Here is a 20,785-nt window from a genome sequence, read left to right as displayed (position 1 = left end):
TGATGATGTATGAGAAACCTTGGTCAGCCTGGTAGAATAACTTAACTACTATTTTACGTTAGCTCCCATGTTCTTTCCCTCCCTCTAAAATAGCTGCCAATCCATAACTATTTCTCATATGTAATCCTTTATTTGTAGAAACAATTAGTTTCTTGCATCAATTAAAGTTGTTCCATTAGCATTCTCGATCACTAGTTCTAAATAAAGTTACACTTGCTTGTAACAGAATTAGCAGTTTTCCAACGTTAAAAAAAAAATTCTTTAAGTGTAAGAATAATTTAACAGTAGCAGCTCTTCACTAGACGCTGGCGGAGTCATATGTCTGGAAGTTTTCCATTCTGATTCTCGCACTGACCAGTCTGCATTTGCTAGTCTGCATGGCTTCGTCCAACTCTTTTGATTTTTTGACTAGGGAAAATAAATTCCAGGGAGCAAGTAATATTCCAGATTTTGCCACCGGTTTCTTTTCCTTTCCTTTTTTGGTGTTAAAGCATTTAAATCCTCATAAAAACAGGATGTAAGGCAGATATGCCTGCTATTCACTAACTGCATAATTCATTCCTCTCTAATTTTTAGTTCCCAGTGGCCAGCTGGGAAAAAGATCAGTTTTACTGACAATTAAGATACAAAAAGCTTCTGTAAGGCAGTATGTGCATCAGACAAGGATCAAAACCATACAATATGCCTAGAAGCTTTAAACTGTGGGATTTTGGTATTCTCTGAGCTTGTTTTCTTGCAGATGTTTCATTACTCAACTAGGCAATATCATCAGTGCACTGATGATATTACCTAGTTGGGTAATGAAATGTCTACAAAAAAACAATCAGGTTCAAAGAGCACCAGATCAACCCTGAGATAAAATATTCTCTTCTATTAGCTTTATAACATTTTCCTTTAACTTAAGACTGTAAATTTAAATACCTTTAATTTTAAACCCAACCAGTTGGCATTACTCAGATGTAAAATCTTATAAGTTCCCTTCTGGGGTGTCTGCCTGCTCAGCTTTTACAAAATGCTTTCCTATGTTAAATGCAATGTACTTAATAAACTACAATGAATGAATATCTTAGACAATGACAATGGATGCCTTAGCATGTAACTGTGGTTTAGTTAGCTATGGTTAAACAATCCCTGCTTAGAAAATTGGTTAAACCCCTTAGGCTAATGCAACAGATTAAAGAAAACTAACACGGCCTTCTTAAGAGAAAGCCTGATAATCAAAAATTAAAAAGGTACAAACACTGATATATGATATGAATGATCAATTTTGTGGCCATATTCAGTCCCCAAGTGCCTACTTTGTTGCATCTGGAGCATGCCCCTAGAATGTAATAGCAAATAAAATTTATTTATTAAATCTACATGCAGCGCATCTCACTATCAAGCAGCTTAGGGCAGCTTACATGATAAAACGATATAAAAAAGAACGTCAAAAATATTAAAAACAATAAACCTTAAAATTGGATAAATCAATTCATAGTAGCCTTATTCCACCACCACCTCTCCTGTTTTCTCTAAAATAAAGGCTAAAAATGAACACTTCAAGTTTTGTGGTACTTTAAGTATCTACTTCATTGTTTAACATGTTTCTGCCTTGCCGTTCCCAAACTAACTTTGCACAGCCAATTCCACTGCTTTGCTTGCGAATTAAGGCCCACAAATCATCTACAACTTTTGAAGACCCATATTTTTTTTTTAACAGTGAGGTAGGTCCCACTACCACATGGAAGGATAGCTTACCTAAGTTGAGACTGGAGCTTCCCCGCTTTATTTATGAAATCTTCCCAAATTGGGTAACTTCCCTGGAAGAGAAGAAGTACAAAATTTTGATCACTACAAAGAATCCATTTCTGAAAACTTAAGCAAATTTACAAAAAAGAAAGAGAAATACACAGTGGCAATAAATAAACACACAGGTAATATTGATCAAGTTGTTCTTAAAAGACCCAGGATGAAAAACAAGTTTATATCAGCACAGAATAATTTCTTTCTATCAAATTCATACACTAATCTTGACTGTATGTAGATAAAAATGGAGGCTACTTTGGAATAACCATTTCTCTTAACTTTATAAAGGGGTTGGGGCAAACAATGTGTTCACACACCAGCACACAACCAACTGAAGATAGAGCTTGGTTATACGGAATTTTAAATCCATCATCAGCCATAATGAAATGACATCCAATTCTCAAACATACAGACATAGGTTGTCCTCAGTTTATGACCGGTTGCTTAGCAATCTCAAAAACATTACTTACAACCCAGATTTGAAGTTTCAATATCTGGGCCTGCTCCCACCAGGTCACATGATTGCATTTTGGGTGCTTGGCAACCTGCCTGCATTTACGGCCATTTACAGCATCCTGTAGTCATATGACCATGATTTACACAATGTTGATGATGGAAATAAAACTTTTATTTCTGGTTTCCAACAAAAACCACCCTATAATAATGGGTTCAGCTAATGACTACATTCACTTTAGCCCCCCCCCCAAGCCATAAAATTGGACACTGTCATGTGATGACCTGCTTTACAACATGCCAACTTATGAGCAAAATTGTGGGGTTCAATTATGGTCATAATTCGAGGACTACCTATATTCACAAATTTTTTAATAGTGGCATTTTTAAACTTTGTTTAAACTGGCAGCAAAGACCAACACGGGAAAAAGTATATATCAGTGATTGTTAAACTGTTTGACTCAATTACCCCTCAAATAATTTTCAAATAATTTTATTGCAATATCCCCACAAAAAAGCAGACTATGTTGTTTTACGCAAATCTCAGCAGCAGCCCCAAACGGGATCCTCAACTCACAAACAAGCAATGACAAATTCTCCCCAGTTTAACTGGCCTACTTGCATACACGCTTGCTTTCTAGTACACAGAGATGTGAAATTTGCAGATATTATAATAATGTGTGGAGAAAAATATCACACCTGGAGCTGTGGAAACAGAGTGAAATTTTTGGAAAAAGTGCAATATTTCTATGGAGCTTCATTGAATTGCACTGGCATGAAAAACATTATTTAAAACAAAGGTCAAGAAGAGAATCTGCCTCAAAAATCTGATTACTCCCCAGATATTGTCTTGTAGGCTAGATGACATCATTGAGCAGTAGCAAAACTCTTGCCTTTTTACAAGGAAAATTTATTACAGAGTACAAGGAGCACCCTGACGTAGCTCCTTTGTAGATACGAGGACTTGAAGGCCTTCCTAAGACTTCCCTCATCTGGGTCAATCTTCACCTGAAGCTCCAGGCCTCTGATAACTGAGCAACAGATTTAAAGAAAAAGACAAATCCATGCCAACTCATTATAGGGGCAATTTGTTATATGTTAACCAACTTTGTTATATGTTATTCAACATATAAAATAAAATTATTTTATGTATTTGAGACAGAGAATAAGTTTGGTCTAGTATTAACATTATGGGCCTAGGAACCAGTTCTATTCCAAGCCTCAGGCATAAAAGTTAGCTGGGTGACTTTGGGCCAATCACCAGGCGAGGGTGAGTTCTAGTCCCGTTTTAGGCATGAAAGCCGGCTGGGTGTCTTTGGACCAGTCATTTTCTCTAGGCCCAACCTACCTCACAGGACTGTTGTTGTGGGGAAACTAGGTGGAAGGAATATTATGCATGTTCCCCATCCTGGGCTATTTGTAAACAATAATAAAGATAGGATAAAAATCAAATAAATAAAATAATCTGATGCATTCTTCTAAGTATGAACCACAATTCCTTCCCCCACGCCCAAATTTTGAACCACAAAGTCTGGAGTGAATGCAAGGAGGGCAAGTCAATTCCTACCCCCACTCCCAGCCTCCTAATCCCCTTTCCCCTTCAAACTCAGTCCAACTCTGATTTGGTTTCGACAGAAGGCTGCAATTGCTCTGGGGCAATTTGACAACGCCTGGATCATTCCGCTTTCCCCAGGAGACACTGCAAGACCCATTAAACAGAGACACTATTCTGTCAAGGATCAGTCACTTCTGGATAATCATGAAACCAGATCGGAGCAACTCTGGTCTGAGCAAAAGATCTGTCAACTGTTGATGATTTTGAAGTACCAAGAAGCAGGAAAGACTCCCTCTCTGGCCTCAGCCTCACCTTTTACAGCACAAGCACCAAACAAAACAGCAATTCATTCAGGCATTATCAGATTTCTTGTCTCTCTGGTTCATTTTCACTGAGCTTCAAAACCATCCAATTCATTTGTCAGGGATTCGCCCCCCCCCCCCCGTTTTGTTTCTTAACACAACATGAAGCGTTTGCCTATGTTTTCATTGTATTAGATTTCATAACATTCAGTCTAATCCTTTACCTAATTACTTATTTAATCCTCAGATTTATAACCTGAGGATTTATAATCCTCAGATTTATAACCAGTCAAGAAACACACATAAGACTTCTCCAACCTTGCTTCCTATCATCAACTCATCAAGATGAGCTGAGTGGATGACCAAGATCACCCATTGAGTTTCATGATGGGAGATAAACTAGGACCTTGACCAGGCTTGTTGTAGTCCAAGAACTTAAACCAATGTACCATATGTTCAGCAACATCAGAGGATCACATTAAGTGCACCCACGGCATCCTTATTTGCTCTGCTGCTCATAAACTGGACAGCTATGTTGACCACACACTTAGCAAACATGATGAAGGGGAGGCTTTGTAGGTATCAATGTAGGTATACAGACATTTTCTTCCAGGCAAAAAGGAAAACCTAGATTCTTACAACCTGAAAAATCTATTGCAACATTATCCCATTCGCTTAACAATATCATCCAGTACTTGAGGAGCTGTCACAGAGATGAGGGGATTGACTTATGCTCCAAAGCACCAGAGGGAGGGACTAGAAGTAATGGGTGAAAACCTGTTAAAGAGAGATCCAACTTAGAACTAAGGAGAAATTTCCTGATAGTGAGAACAATTAATCAATGGAGTCGCTTGCCTCCTGGAGTTGTGGGTGCTCCATCACTGGAGGTTTTCAAAAAAAAAAAAAATCTTTTGAGTGTGATGGCAAAAGGATCTTGCCTGGAGCAGGGAGCTGGACTAGAAGATCTCCAAGGTCTTTCCAGCTCTATGATTCTTTGTTCCATCCCCTTCACTTAACAAGTGCCAACTGGCTGTGATAATTCTTCCAATCAAACAGAAGATTAATCTCTTATTCATTATACTACAAAGCAATTTTCTGCTTCTCTTCATGGTTAACGTGCATTTTCATTATGTTCACTTGAGAAAGAAAATCCAGGTGGAAATAACACATGCAACCTAATATAGCAATTATTCTCTCTCAAACCAAAATCAGATGACTCAAATGTCAGGTGATTCAAAACTCAACCTCGAACAGAATAACAAATGAAAAGGGCAATGCTACTTATTGCCACCAAACATTTGACGGGCACAGGTTTTTCACCCCTAACCTGTATTTTGAGAAAGTGCTACTCAAGTCATCTTCCTCTGACACAGGAAGAAACATGTCTAAAACCAAAGCAACATTGACATTTGTCATTAAGAAAACAATCTTATCCAAATATGCTAAATGAGAACATTCTGGAGAACACTAATTTGAGAATGGTTGCATTCTAGCATAATCCTAATATCAAGGACTGCTATTATCACATTGTAAATACTAAAGTTTAACAAACACACCATCCTAATTAGCTTAAAAGATGGCTCCTATTTCAGTTAGTTGTACTACAACTGTAGAACGTTGCTTTTTCCCCCCACTTTCAGTTTTCTAAACCCTTCAGCTATGTTATGCACATCACAATCTTTTACTCCAAATAAATTACCCTACAATAATTTACTTATTTTCTAAGCCTCTGTATTAAATTTAAAGATCAAAAAATTCATATTAGCCATAAGCTATTAAGCCACCAAAGAGGTTAAAATGGGGATGAATTCATCCAGTGTGGATGATTGAGAGATAACTAATTCAGGTTAATTGCTATGATTCAATTAGTCTTGAATTTACACAACCTTGATTAAATTAAATCAATTGTATTTAGCTGATATACAATTGGAGTTGCAGCAATATCTCCAGAGATACAGTTGCCCTAAATGTATTTTTCTGCCTTGCTTGTCCTAACTGTGGAATAAAAGAGATTTAGAGGAAAACTTTATGATTCAAGACAGGAGCACTAATCTCATGCCTGGCCTTTTCTGACCCCGAATTTCTTGCACATTCTTTCGTGAGCAGAGAAGAAAATTGCTTTGCTATCTGAAATTAGGAAAAGAAAAGCTTCCCACAGCCAATTATACACACCCCTAAAATATGACTTCTATTTAGAAATGCTAAGCTAAGGGGTCCTTGGTGCTCTCTGACCTTGCTTGTTTTCTTGCAGACCTTTCATTACCCACACTAGGTAACATCATCAGTGCTAATAAAGAATGCAGTTTGCTGTCAGTTCTATTCTAGTGACTTGCCTGTCAAGTGTTGATGGAGATTCTTTAGAGATTCTTTGGTTGGGCTGTTTACTCTTGGCTCTTCGGCAGTTTCTTGATTGGAGTATTGTTTACTTGATTGTTGGTCTGATGTTAACCTTGGAGTTAATCTATGCCAGCGGTCCCCAGCCTTTGGGGCTTGGTGGCCCAGCTGGGGGAGAGGGTAAGGGGAACTGGGCTGCACGAGGGGAGGGCTGGCACACATGTGTGTATGCGCACATAGCCCTTGTACAAATGGTAAGGCGGCATGCACACATGCAGCTCAACTTGCGCGATCTATGCTGATCTGGAATGATGAAACGTCTGCAAGAAAACAAGCAAGCTCGGAGCGCACCAAGGCCCCTCATGTCAGCCCTGAGCTACAAATATTCTCCTTTATTAGAGATGCTAAGGAAAGAGTCCTCTTTTTATACTTTTGCCAGCTATCCTCAGTGGGACATCAGAATTGTGTAAGTTGGCAATGTTTTGTGGATTGCAGCTGTAGAAACAATTATCTTAAATAGGTATCTGCTCTAAGTGGGGTAGAAATCACAAATCAGATAGATCATCTCAGGGCAAATCTGCCCATGTGATTCACTGAGCAAGGGGGGTGGTATTTTAAATAAATAAAGGTTTATTTGTTTGCACAAGCGGCACACTCATTTTTCCTGCAGAACAAGCTGTTTCCATGCATATTACCCAAGTCTCTGCTGGATTGTTTTTCCGGCCTTTATAGCTTCCAATTTTGGGAAGGAACTAAGACAAGAAAATTATAGTCACTTAACACCTGACTTCAAATACTTTGGCCACCTAATGAGAAGGAAGGACTCACTGGAGAAGAGCCTAATGCTGGGAAAGATTGAGGTCAATAGAAGAACGGGACGACAGAGAATGAGGTGGCTGCATGGAATCACTGAAGCAGTAGGCGTGAGCTTAAATGGACTCCAGAAGATGGTAGAAGACAGGAAGACCTGGAGGAACATTGTCCATGGGGTCGCGATGGGGAGGACACGACTTCGCAATTAACAACAACAACACCTGACTAGCTGCAATTCTTCCCTCCTCCTCCAATGTATTCCAGGTACTCCCAGACCAGGGGTAGACAACCTTGGCTCTTTTATGACTCGTGGACTTCAACTCCCAGAATTCCTGAGCCAGCCATGGCTCACGAATTCTGGGAGTTGAAGTCCACGAGTCATTAAAGAGCCAAGGTTGTCTACCCCTGTCCTAGACTTACAGCCTGCCCATTACAGTCATATGTTATGACGGTTGTAAATGTGATCACCCCTATGACCAACTCGATTTTATGTTTTGCAGTGGTTGTTAAGCAAATCCCCAGTCATTCATTAAGCAAATCCATTGTTCACTATGGGCCATTTTTGCCAAAACCTATAAATGTCACTTTGGGGCAAAAAACTCATAAATCACAGTCATGTATCTACAGGATGCTGCAAATGGCCATAAATATGATGGGGGGGGGTAGCTATCAGAACTTCAGAATTGAGTTATAAGTATCTTTTGGGAGGTCTGTCATAACTTCAAACAGTCACTAAACAACCAGTCATATTGCTTATTGTTTCACACTTAGGACCGTTGTAGCATCCCAATGGTCACATGATCAAAATTCAGATGCTTGGCAACTGACTCATATTTATAACAGTTGCAGCATCCTGGGGGCATGTGATCACCTTTTGTGACCAATTGACAAGCAAAATCAATGGGAAAGCCAGATTCACTTAACAACCGTGTTACTAACTGAACAACTGCAGTGATTCACTTAAAAACTATGGCAAGAAACTCATTTAACAAATGTTTCGGTTAGCAACAGAAACTTTGGGCTCAATTATGGTCGTTAAGTCGAGGATTACCTCTACTTTAAGTCCCTAAACCAACGTTTCTCAACCTCAGCAACTTTAAGATATGAACTTCAACTCCCAGAAATCCCTAGCCAGTATGAATCCGCTAAACAGCATCATCTTGTTGTTCAAATGCTCTCAAAGAAAAATCTACCATACAGGATGATCTGAACCTTTTGTAGCCTAAACTGAACATATCAAAATGTTGTACAGAAGAACTTTGCCCATAGAGATACGTCAGCTTGTACACTGCTCACTGATTAAGAAATGGGTTTATTTAGTTGCATGACATTTGCTGCATAAATATTTCATTCAATCAATGAGGGAAAAGGCCACTTGCAAAACAGAAAGCAAAGAGCAAATTCCAATCTGTAAAAGATTTGCAACTCTCGTGGTTCTTCTAAACCAGCGGCCCCCAACCTTTGTGGCTTGGCAGGCAGGCTGGGGGGAGAGGGGAACTGGGCAATGCAAGTGACTGGCCAGCCGACCCACACAAATTGAGCTGTGCTTGCACTCCAGTCAGCCACTTGCACGGCCCAATTCCAAATAGGCCAGGTCCGGTAGTGGGTCACAGCCCATGGGTTGGGGACCCCTGTTTTAAACCATCTGTCTTTTTGCAAAATTCCAATTCGCAATGCTTTTCCATCTAGTTATCAATTTGAGGAGGGGGGGGGAAATCACAAGGTGAAGCTGAGTTCTTTTTTTTTATTAAAAAGTTTTATAAAAATTACAATATAACCCCCCAACCCCCCCCCTCTCTCCCCAACTTCCCAGAGCTGAGTACAGGGTTACAAATATGATAATCATAATCTAACTAACATTAACCAACTATATAAATAACCAAGTCCATAATGTACTTTAACTCCCCTTTGACATAAATATAAACAAATTGAAAATAAACATAATAATGAAAACATAAACAAGTTAATATCCTAATTATTAAACAATACAATCTCCAAATTGTTAAACAATACTAATACTAAAAATAATATCATAATACTCTAAAATTAACTCATAAGCTAAATGAAACTTTTTAGTCCCATATTTATTCTGAATATAATTTATCCATCTTCTCCAAACCGAAGTGTATCTTTCTTGTGAATGATCCTTCAAGTAAGCAGAAATCTTAGCCATTTCTGCTAAGTTTGACACTTTAAGCGTACATTCTTCTATAGTAAGTAAACAATCCTTCTTCCAATATTGCCCTACTAGTAACCTTGCAGCTGTTATCAAATTCAGCATCAAATTAATTTCTTTAGCATCACAATCTGTAATAACACCCAACAGAAATAATTGTGGGGTAAACTTTATCTTTCTCTTGAAAATCTGTTGAATGTTCCACCAAATCTTAATCCAAAAGGCTTTTATATTTCTACAAGTCCACCATATATGAAAATAAGTGGCATCCAAACTACCACATCTCCAACATTTGGGCTGTAAATTAGGATACATACAAGACAACTTTTTAGGATCCAGATGCCATCTATAAAACGTTTTATAAAAATTTTCTCTTAAATTTTGTGCCTGGGTAAATTTTACATTTCTGACCCAAATTACCCCCCATGTATCCAATGGAGTCGGTTCTTGAATATTTTGAGCCCACTTTACCATACAATCCTTAACTAATTCCATTTCCGAATCCATTTCTATTAAAACATTATAAATTCTCTTTATATGCGGTCGGTTTTGATCTTTAATCTGTTTTACCAAATTCTCGTCCATTAAAGTAATACCAACCTTTTGATCTAACTTCCAAGGTGAAGCTGAGTTCTTAGCAATTTGGCAAAATGTCCATCCATGAAATTTCAATGAAGTTACCGACAATATAATGGTTGGTTTACACAAGCAGTCCTTATTTGGGGATTACAAGTGCTGCAGTTGCCAAGTGGAAAAATCACGGGACCATGATGGGCTTACAACCTCACTTTCCTTTTGGTCATTAAATGAAACATCCCACGATTGTGACTCATAGGGTTGATGTAGGAGAAACTAGGAAAATGAAACATCGCATATGCTCTGCTGAGCTCCTGAATATCTAAAAATATCTAATTAATAAATGCATCTGGCCTGCCTTCCTTGATAAGTCAAATTACTTTCTTTGTAACAGACTTTATCTTGGTATGATCCAACTTAATGAAGAGATGCGAAAATTTTCAACATTAGCTGTATCGCCTATAGTTTTAAGCTACTAAACTTGGGTCATCCTTCTGCCATTATCCTAAGAAGAAGGTTAAAAAACACTGGGCTTCTGATGCCATGTCTTATGATTGTATGATGCATTAAACTGACTTCAGGTAAGTTGTTTTAGAGCCCTCGAGAGCCACAATGCAACATTAAAGAGGTTATACCTGATCAAGCATCCCTATCTTTCCATGCATTAATTTCCCTATGTGCATAACTACACAAACATTATCAAAGGCTAATATATTCCCATAGCAATTGACGGAATTCCTTGCAGAAACTCATTCTGTAAAACTCTTTTGTGGTATAACGTTGGACTCAACAGCAAAGAAACTTCTCTAAGAACAGCATTTTCCAATCTTGCCTACTTCCCAAGGCAACCTCAATGGGGGAAACTGGATTCACTGAACAACTGTGTGGTTCACTTAACAGAGTGCAGTAATTCGCTTGACAACTGTGGCACAAAAGCTCATAAAATCTGGAATGACTCACTTAACAAATTCTAGTCCCAATTGTGGTCGTAAGTCCAGGACTAGCTTTATTTCTGAAAACTGTTGCAATAGCTTGAGCTGCTAACAAAGACTGTAGAATAGTACCCGTATTTCTAGCTCAGGGGTGGGTAACTATGGCAACTTTACAACCTGTGGGCTTCAACTCCCAGAATCCCTCAAACTAGCATCCCTAGCAGGATTCCCAGGAATTCTGGGAGTTGAAGTCCACAGGTCGTAAGATTGCCATAGTTGCCCACCCATTCTAGAACATGATGAAAGGAAGGGAAGACTTTGCTCTGGAAGTTGTCTTCTGTTCCTTAGGGAGTATGCCTCCCCCATCCACAGCAACTGCCCGAATATCTAAAAATAGCTAACCGTTTACTCAGCAATGCCATTGGTTTAAAGAAACCCTGATGTGAGACAGCTGCTCGGTTGATTGTTTCCAAGATCAACACTCAAGATCAGAGGAGAGAAATCAGAAGGGTGTTTTTTTTCCCCTCCCCTCTTTCCAAGCCTGAAAAGAAACATACTGCAGCTGTTTATAGTGGCAAAGAAATGCAGAACAAGAAGGACCAGTTGGTTGCACATAATTACAAACAAACAAGTGAACAATCAGCTGTATTTTGAATCAATACAATGTGCTGGCAAAAAAAAAAAAAAGAGAAATCTCCTCCAGGAGGAGGAGGAAGAGGAAAGAACTGCAGAATAAAGAAATAAGGACAGGTCAGTGAATGTGATAAAATCAAAGTGTGAATTGTTAAAATACAACTGCTCTCTCTATATATGTATTATATCTGTGTGTCTGTTTCTCTGTCTTATTAAAAATTAAACGGTATATAACAGGGGTAGGCAACCTTAGCTCTTTTATGACTCGTGGACTTCAACTCCCAGAATTCCTGAGCCAGCATGGCTCAGCTTGGAAACTCTCTCTTTCCCCTCAGTGTGGCTGGACCAGGAATTCTGGGAGTTGAAGTTCACGAGTCATAAAAGAGCCAAGGTTGCCTACCCCTGGTATATAGGAGGCCCTGCTCACAACACATCCACTATTATAAGCATCATAATTATACTAACAGAACATAAACTGTGTGTGAAAAAAATCACAAGTTGCAGATTCCATGAATAACAACTACAGGGAGTCCTTGACTTATAACTGTAAATGAGCACAGAATAACAGTCATAATTTGTGCCAATCCTTTAAACAGGTCATCAATATGATAGACCCGATTTTACAACATTTTTTTTTTTGCAGCAGTCATTAAGCAATTGCAGAAGTCATAAAGAAAATGTGGTGGTCCCAATGCAAATGCCACGGTCATTAAGCAAATCCATTATCCATAGTCAACATTTTCTGCCAGAAACTGGAAGTAAATGGTGGTTTGTGGCAAAAAAAAAACCAACAACCCATAAATCTTGGTCAGTACTATGGAACGCTGCAAATAGCAGTAAATGCAGGCTGATTGCCAAGCACCTAGAATGTGATTCAGTGTCTGAGGGGGTCAGAGGGGGAGAACTTCAAATCTGTGTTGTAACCATCTTTGGGGTAATCCGAATGGTCACTAAGTGATGAGTTGTAGTCAAGGACTACCTGCAATGCAGCAAAGGCTGAATGTTTCATACTAAGTCAGGGGTCTTCAAACTTGGCCCTTTTATGACTTGTGGATTTCAATTCCCAGAATTTTAATCCATTCCTCCATGGTGATTCATTTCCATATTTGAGTTCTGGCATGAACAGCTCATTTGGGCTTTCATGGGGTCTCAATTTAGGCTTTGACATGGCTGTTTCAAAATATCAAAGTCATCTTCCTTCTTATGGATTGCTTTTATGTTGAGATCTTTGTCTGGCTGATGGTCCACTTCGTGTGGATGGACAGATGGCCCGATACTGTCCTGCAGAACTCATATTTCTCTCAACAGTGGATAGTAGTACAGATTCTGACACAGAAAAGTCTTTCTGCGCCATCCTTAGCAGCTAACATGAGCATCTTAATGAGGAGAAGTGTGTTTTGTTTTCTGGCAAATAAGTGCAATGTTCATTGAGCTTAAAAAGTTCTACCTTCAATCCACAAAATTCAATTCTGTGGAGTATTCATCCATACATTTGGAGATTCATTCAGTGCTTAAGATAAATCATTAATGCTCTTCTGAGTGAGCAATAGATTTTGTCCAGCTATGCCCCATGGACCTCTATTTGATCCAGTGCTTTCCGGATACTGGAGTCATAAATGCCAATTTTGGGCTTACAGATAACTGATGTTATTCTGGAACGCTTTGTGGGTTTCTCAAAGATTATATGATGAGCTCCTGGAGTGATTTTGAATGCATGGCTATTTTTGGGAAGACTCACTACTGCCCTAAATTTTCTCGCTCTCAAGACAATGTATCTATATATAGACCAGTGGAGATCCAGAATTTTAGAAATGATTTTGTAATCTATCCAGGGAGATAAGCATCAATGATCCCACCCTTCTAAAGAAGGCTCCATAAATTTCTGCTGAGTGGGTCAAGATGTACCTTTACAATCCCTGTGGTAAGAACTTCACAGTGATGATAGGAGCCAAAATTTAAATGGCAGAGCTGGCCATCTGTATCACTTTAATTTACCAACGTATACGGGTTTTTATACTGGCCTACCGCATGTTAAGATTATTTCATTTAATGTAATAAATGAAATTAGAACTTCACTTTGGAATTAGTCATACATTCATATTTTTATATATAAACCCCCCATTTACGACCCTGTAATCCCTTAATTTGGGGTAGTGTCGGGGTGCTTGAGCTGAGTTGGCCGGATATCCTTCCTGATGCCTATCTGGAGTTCACAGCAGAAATTTGTTCTTTGTGTGCAGAGAAATACCTGCCATCACGTAAGATTGAACTCTCAACTTTCCGAGTGGGAGGCAGGAGTCTTCATTATTAAGCCACCTTGCTATGTTCTTATATTTCTATATATTGTTGTTAGTTGCAAAGTCGTGTCCAACCCATCGCGATCCCATGGACAACGTTCCTCCAGGGCTTCCTGTCCTCTACCATCTTCTGGAGTCCATTTAAGCTCATGCCTACTGCTTCAGTGACTCCATCCAGCCACCTCATTCTCTGTTGTCCCCTTCTTCTACTGCCCTCAATCTTTCCCAGCATTAGGCTCTTCTCCAGTGAGTCCTTCCTTCTCATTAGGTGGCCAAAGTACTTGACTTTCAACTTCAGGATCTGGCCTTCTAAAGAGCGGTCGGGGTTGATCTCCTCTAGGACTGACCGGTTTGATCGCCTTGCAGTCCAGGGGACTCGCAGGAGTCTTCTCCAGCCAGCACCATAGTTCAAAGGCCTCAATTCTTTGGCACTCAGCCTTTCTTATGGTCCAACTTTCACAGCCATTTTTATACATACTGGGGCCTAAATGATGTTCTAATAGCTTTCAGTGGCAAAGGGGAAAAAAATCCAGTGAATACTTTTTCACTGATCAGGGTCTATTTAGCTAAGACAGACAAAAGACACGTTGAAGGCAAAAATGACCTCAAACAAAATAACCCTTAAAGAAAAAACAGAGTTGCAAGCAATGCACTTTAGAATATGTGGCTCAAGGCAAGAATGGAGATCGAGCCATTGTTCCCAATATTACTACGTGTTAGCAGGGACACGGGTGGGTTCTCAAATCCACCAAGCAAAATGACAAACATTTGGTTAGGATGTCTATGGAGATTCTCAATCATGGTTGTCCAAAGGTGCTTTTCCAAAAGGCACGTGGACTTTCTTGGTTTTTTCCTTTGAAAATGTTTTGTTTCTCATCCAAGACATTTCTTCAGTTCAGAACTGAAGAAGCTTCTTGGATGAGAAGCAAAACATTTTCAAAGAAAAAAACCAAGAAAGTCCACTTGCCTTTTGGAAAAGCACCTTTGGGGCATTTGGTTGGGACCAGTTACCAATCTTTGATGCACCTGCCCATACGAACTCTAATTAAGGGAGTTAGGACAGAGTAACTATCACCAGAATTACTATTCCTTTAACTATAGGCTACAATCCTAATGTAATGTTAAGCAGACAAGACAGGCAACAAAATATTAACCACATTTTTGTATTCACACAGTGAAAAGTTCTCTTGCCTTTTGATGAATGTAAGGAGTGGACACAAATCACTTTTATCTTATTAGTGGTTACCCCCTCAAGCTAAAACCCTTTTTTTCTATTCCTTAAAATAGCCTTTGGAAGAAAAGATGTTTAAAACACATTGGGCTATAAAACTTCCCTTATTTGGTGATTTTGCATATGTTGGGGAGAATTCTTTTGACCCTGATCCAACATAAACTTGGGAAAATGAGACTAGGTTGAGTTTAAAACATTAAAAGCAGCATTTTCTCACACACTTAAAAAAAAAGCTGCAGTGGGATCCAACTAGAGCAGGCATGTCAAACTCGCGATGTCGCGGGACGTATCGTGAGGTTTTTCCCACTGCCGGCAATGGGGGCGCAGTTTCGGAGTGACGCATCCGGCCCACGGGCCAGCAGTTTGACATCCCTGAACTAGAGTGCACAGAAGAGGTCAGCAATTTATGTACTAAATAACAATTTTTACTACAACTTTACACCATATGACCTGTATATTTCTATGTTCAGGGGATCCCAGTTCAATGTACTGCAACTCTGAATTATTTCAAGGTTTGTCTTTTGTTTTTTAAAAAAGAAGAGCATGAAATTTCTGCCAAGTTTCCAGACAGTAGCTACTTTTCAATACTTTGGATTTTCTTCAGATCATATAAATCATATAAATCCATAATCAATGCAGTTCTTCAACTGGCACTCAGAATCTTGCGGGCTAAGCTTGCACAACACATTCGACCATGTTCTATCATGGCTTATTGAATAAATTATATATGGATGGTTCACTCAACACAGTACATATATGTATATAGTTGACATTTTTAATCCTGGAAGTGCCATTTGCTATTACAAAGCTTGTGAAAAGAGGGAATGTTTAGTTTAATCTATAACATCTGAAATTATGTTTAAAGTTTCCAAACTTTCTGTTTCAATAAAATCAGAATATTCAAGTAGCAAGTAGAATTATCAGAGGTTCTTTAGTTAAAAAGTTGTCCACATTTTCTTGTGCATCTTAAAACAGCTTGCCACAGTGCTTCTCAAACTTAGCAATTTTAAGATGTGTGGACCTCAATTCCCAGAATGCCCCAGTCAATAAGGCTGAGAGTTGAAGTCCATACATCTTAAAATTGCCAAGGTTGAGAAGCACTGGCTTAACCTGTCAGTATTTAGGATCAATATGGAAGGTTAAAAACAAATCTGAAGACTGTAACCAAAACAGAAAACTTAGAATGTGGACAGCTGTTAGATTTTTAGTACCAGGAAAAAGATAAAAGGGCACCACTGATACCCAAATCAATACTTCAACTGAGAAGGCCAGTGTAATAAATCAGAATGTTTAAGACACTGAAGTCTTTTGAGGGCCTAATTAACATGCTACTGCATTTAAGGCTGGAGGCCTCTGCTCTGCACAAAGTTAATTTATTCATTATTTCGCAAAGGTGGTAACTCAACTGAAGGAGTTAAAACCATGTCCAACAAGCTTGGACAGGACACGGTGTTCAACAGGATTTGTCCTTGCCTTGACTTGTCAAAGCTACACCCTCAGGTATCCCGTGACAGGTAATACTAGAGGTTCTTTGGTTTCCAATCCGTCAGGCGGAACGGATCCCTGCAAATATTTAAAGCTGCATTCTGAAATATTTAAAGAGCATCCAAGAGGTTCATGTTTATTTCAGCAAACTACTGCCCCCACTGAAAACAGACTGGGTCAAGTAGTGGGCTTAAGGGGAAGGAGGGAGCCCCCTGCTAACTGCCTGACAATAGAAAACCAGATATGTCAGGTTTTTCTTAGAATTGTGCAACTCCATGCAGCCATTTAGTTAAAACAAAGCAATGCTGATACTGCCATGGAAAGAAACCACATCGTGCTTATCTTAAATTCTCTCATCAGTTCAAGCATGCATCCTAGTGAGTCTGCATTTTGTTTCTTTCTATTTGCCTGCTAATAATCTATCCCCAGACACACAGCCTTTTCAAAATACTTTTGTATGATTATCTGCCCCATTACCCATCCCCTTTTTTCCTTTTTTTTTTTTTTTTTTTTTTTGCTGTGTCTGGAAAAAAAGGTCAGGTCCTTCACTCCTGTGTCACATTTACTGATAAGCAAACCCCACTGGATTTAATGACTCTTACTCTTAAATATATGTGCAAGGGATTACAGCCAAAATAAGCCCTGCTCATGCCCCCAATTAGCAAAGTCAGTAGCAGCAACAGGGAAAACATCCTGTTTCATTTAAGGACTGGATCTAGGTCTTGGAAACAGCCTGCTTTAGCAAAAGGGCTGGGCATTTGAGAAGGCAACTGGTCCAGAAAAGCTTATATGGGGTGGCAAATTTGCTTGTCTTTTAGGAGCCACAGGACTGTTTTGATCTGCAATTGTTAAGAGCCTAGCACAGCTCCCCCTTCTGGAGTGTATCAGCAAATATTGTCTAAAAATGACATCACAAGATTGAAAACAGATCAAAAATCTTGACTTCTCCATAGAATTTCCCCCCTAACAAATGCAGATAATTATAGCTCCAATTTATTTCTGTTATCAAACCCCAGTAAATAAGTAAACACACGCTCCGAGGTGTGGAGGCGTTCCAGGTGTACACACTATCAATTGCAAGTACCACAGAACAAGATTTTCCCAAACTGATGTTGCTTCCTTTTTAAGAAAGGGAATAAAAGCTCCAGCTTTTAGCAATGCCTACTTATAGAGTCCAGCTGGCGGAAGAAGGCATCTGGTTAAAGCATTTCCATGGTTGAAACGGACTTAATGAAAATGATTACAGGTTTTGCTCTGGACCTCCTTCCCCAGAGATTTACATGCCGTTCAACAAAGGGAGAGATCTGGGATTCAGCCACACCACACCACACCACAAAGAGTTCATTATGACAAAACTCCTGACATACTTTTCATATGGAAGCAAGCAGCCCTGTTAAAACATCTGCAGAGACCTGCTCAGATGACAGTACAAAAGAATCCAGTTTTAAAGGTTCTTTAAAAAAAAAAACTGTGGAATTAGGCCCATTGTTTGATTAACACTGTTCATGGGGACTGTTCCCACTCAACCAATCAATGCACTTCCAAATTCCGGGTGTGGGGGGGTGTTGCCAAAAGAAGCAGAGAGAAAATAAAAAGAATCCATCTTCCACGCTATTAAAAGCTGTATTTCTTAACTATTCAAAAATGCCACCGTCAGTTGAATTTTGACCATTCGTTTCTTCACCCACACAGCTTCATGCTTCCCTTTTTAAAAAAGAAAAAAAACCTTCACATTTTCTCCAGCTGCAATCTCAGCTTTTCAGTTGTGCAATTCAGCTGAAATAACTGGGAATTATTTCTGCAACCCCACCTCAACCTCAGTGGGTGCAAGTTAGTTTTAAATATTAAGGATCTGCAGCGTGGCAAACGAAACCTTGCTGTAGTAATCCATAGGGATTTGAACAGAAGCTGGCACTATTGTACTGCCACATATACATGATCATATGGAATTGTTTTATATCATTATTACTTGTCCCTCCTTGCTTCCTACAGTTTATTTGGGCTGGCGCAGCTTGCGTAAAACGATGTTAATATCCTATGTTGCTGAATCTTCCCTTCGATCCAGATAAAAGTTTAAATATGTAACACACCTCATTTATGTGGTTCTTCCCCCTTCACAACTAACAGCCAGATAACCATGAGCCTTGAGCCCAATGTGACTGGGCTTCACTGTGGACACCACTAGGAACAAGTCACACTATTGCATTTTATTGCTGAAATGACTTCCTTTACTGCAATTCTGGGCTCACATACTGTCCAGCTGTGTCTAAGTACTGGCCAAAAGGAACTAAGGGATTTCATTTAGGTGAGTGGACAAATAGGACAGCATAAGGATGAGGGTCCACTGGAGTCAAGCAAAACGGGGAGAAAAGACCACAGACCTTTTTCATCAGTCTCTTGGAAAAAAGCCTTTTTAAAAAAAAAAACTGGTTTTAATTTTAATTTGTAGCTTTTTATTATGCTACCTTTCATTCAATGGTGTACTCATTGTGCCCTCCTTTCATTTTTCTCCACAATCACAACCCAGGCAGAGAGAAAACAAGTGATTCAAAGTCACCCCAAAGAGACCTTCCTGTTGCCAAGTGTGGATCTGAACCACTTCACCGGGGTTCTCACTATTTAAAAAACTATTTCCACCAATAACTTCTCAGCCAGCCACTTGTACAGAAAACCAGGCCAGTATCTTTTTTACAAAACCAGCATATACCATGACTCGGGTCATTTTTTCCCCCCAAACATCTGGGCACTGGCATGATTTATCACAGCAAACCCCATCCTAATTCTTTTTACAGTATTCTCAAAATTGAAAAGGGAGTCACAAAACCAATGGCCCTGGCTCCATTAACTCTCCAACAGTTGATTCTCAAAGGTATCTTGCCACTGAATATGGAAGTTCCATTTCAGCCAACTAGCAGGGAATGTTCAACCATTGGCAACTCGGACGTATTAAATACATCTATTCGTAACATAAGCTTTTACAATATCTCACGTCTTTATCACGACATCAGGAAGGGCAGCGTGAGCATTTAAACAAGGCCAGCCTTTGCGTACTACGGTGTTAATATCCTATGTTGCTGACTCTTCCCTTCGATCCAGATAAAGCAGAGCGACGGAGAGGAGGTGTAACTCTTAAAAACAACCAATATAAAGACTTGAAATGCTTTCCTCGGGATGCTCAGAGGCTTGGGCTGCGCCCTTTCGGCTCGAAAGGCCATTATTCAGCACTCCAGCAGACCAGAGAAATCCTGGGCCAGGGAAAGCGGGGTTCGAGGACCCCGAAGGGAAAACCCGCGCGGCTCTCGTCACCAGAAGGGAAATGGGGCGCCTGCGGGAGGGACCTGGAGCTCAACCAAGGCCCTGGGCAAGGCAAGGCTCCCTCCGTGCGCTGGGAATTAGCCTTTTGGCGCTTCACTGCCTGCTTAGTGACCCACCCACCCAGCCACTTCCTCGAGTCAGGTGGGACGGAGGGAGAGCCCTTCTCCTGCGCAGGTTTGCAAAAGGCGGCGGGGTTCGAGGGGCTCTTCTTTCACACACACACACCCCGCGTCTCCCCTTATCCAGAGCCCCCCCCGCCCCGCAGGCCCCCTTACCTTCATATCACTGATGGTGGTCTGGAAGAGCCCTCCAAGGGCGCTGCATTCCTTCTCGATCACCGCCTCCATGTTTCTGCCCCCCAGCTTCCGAGGACCCCAAAGCAACGACTGGGGGCGATCTTCTCTTCTACACGTCCCCCCCCCTTTCCCCAATCGGAGCCTCGCCTTTGGATCCCGACCAGGCGGGAGGCAGAATAAAAGGAAGCCGTTTAAAGGCGGGAGGAGAGAAAATCCCGAGGTTGGCTCGCTCCCGATGCACGACGAAAAAGGCGAAGGGAAGCTCGCAATTCGGACTGGCAGGCAGGCAGGCAGGCAGGCTGGCTGGCTTTCTCGCCCGCGCCAACTCCCTTCTCTTCGCTTGCAGCCGGGCGATTCCGAGTTTAAGCGCAGCTCCTAGCAACCCCGAGGAAAATCCCACGGATGGGGGTGGGGAGACTCAAAGTGTTTGCAACCCCCCCACGCAAGGGCAGAGACCAACCCCACGAATGGCCATCCTGGCTCATGCCCGCGCAAAGCAGCAACTCCGATCTAGACGGGGGGGGGGTTTCAACAGAAAAGAGGCGAGCGAGCGAACAACGCCTCGGATGCACCAGCCTGTCTTCTGCCGCCCACAGCAG

The 20,785-nt window shown here is 40.5% G+C and overlaps 1 protein-coding gene across 17 annotated transcripts in view; it reads right to left on the bottom strand.

Annotated features, from left to right (window-relative positions):
* MTSS1 (MTSS I-BAR domain containing 1) overlaps positions 1-20,555 on the bottom strand; it is a 147,285-nt gene extending 126,730 nt beyond the window's left edge. For 16 of the 17 annotated variants that reach the window (XM_039359851.1, XM_039359842.1, XM_039359852.1 and 13 more), the window contains exons 1-2: positions 20,166-20,389; positions 1,741-1,802 (exon numbers count right to left, since the gene is read on the bottom strand). In XM_039359851.1, the coding sequence (XP_039215785.1) occupies positions 1,741-1,802; positions 20,166-20,237 (134 nt within the window). In that variant the 5' untranslated portion in view covers positions 20,238-20,389. Of the gene's footprint in view, positions 1-1,740; positions 1,803-20,165 lie in introns of all 17 variants that reach the window. The other variant, XM_039359856.1, reaches the window with a different exon arrangement.
* Positions 20,556-20,785: the final 230 nt, after the last annotated feature.

This window comes from Crotalus tigris, unplaced genomic scaffold (assembly GCF_016545835.1).
Source record: "Crotalus tigris isolate CLP2741 ecotype Arizona unplaced genomic scaffold, ASM1654583v1 scf7180000019137.2069052, whole genome shotgun sequence".
NCBI classification, from domain to species: Eukaryota; Metazoa; Chordata; class Lepidosauria; order Squamata; family Viperidae; genus Crotalus; species Crotalus tigris.
This window is presented reverse-complemented; position numbering and strand designations above follow the sequence as displayed.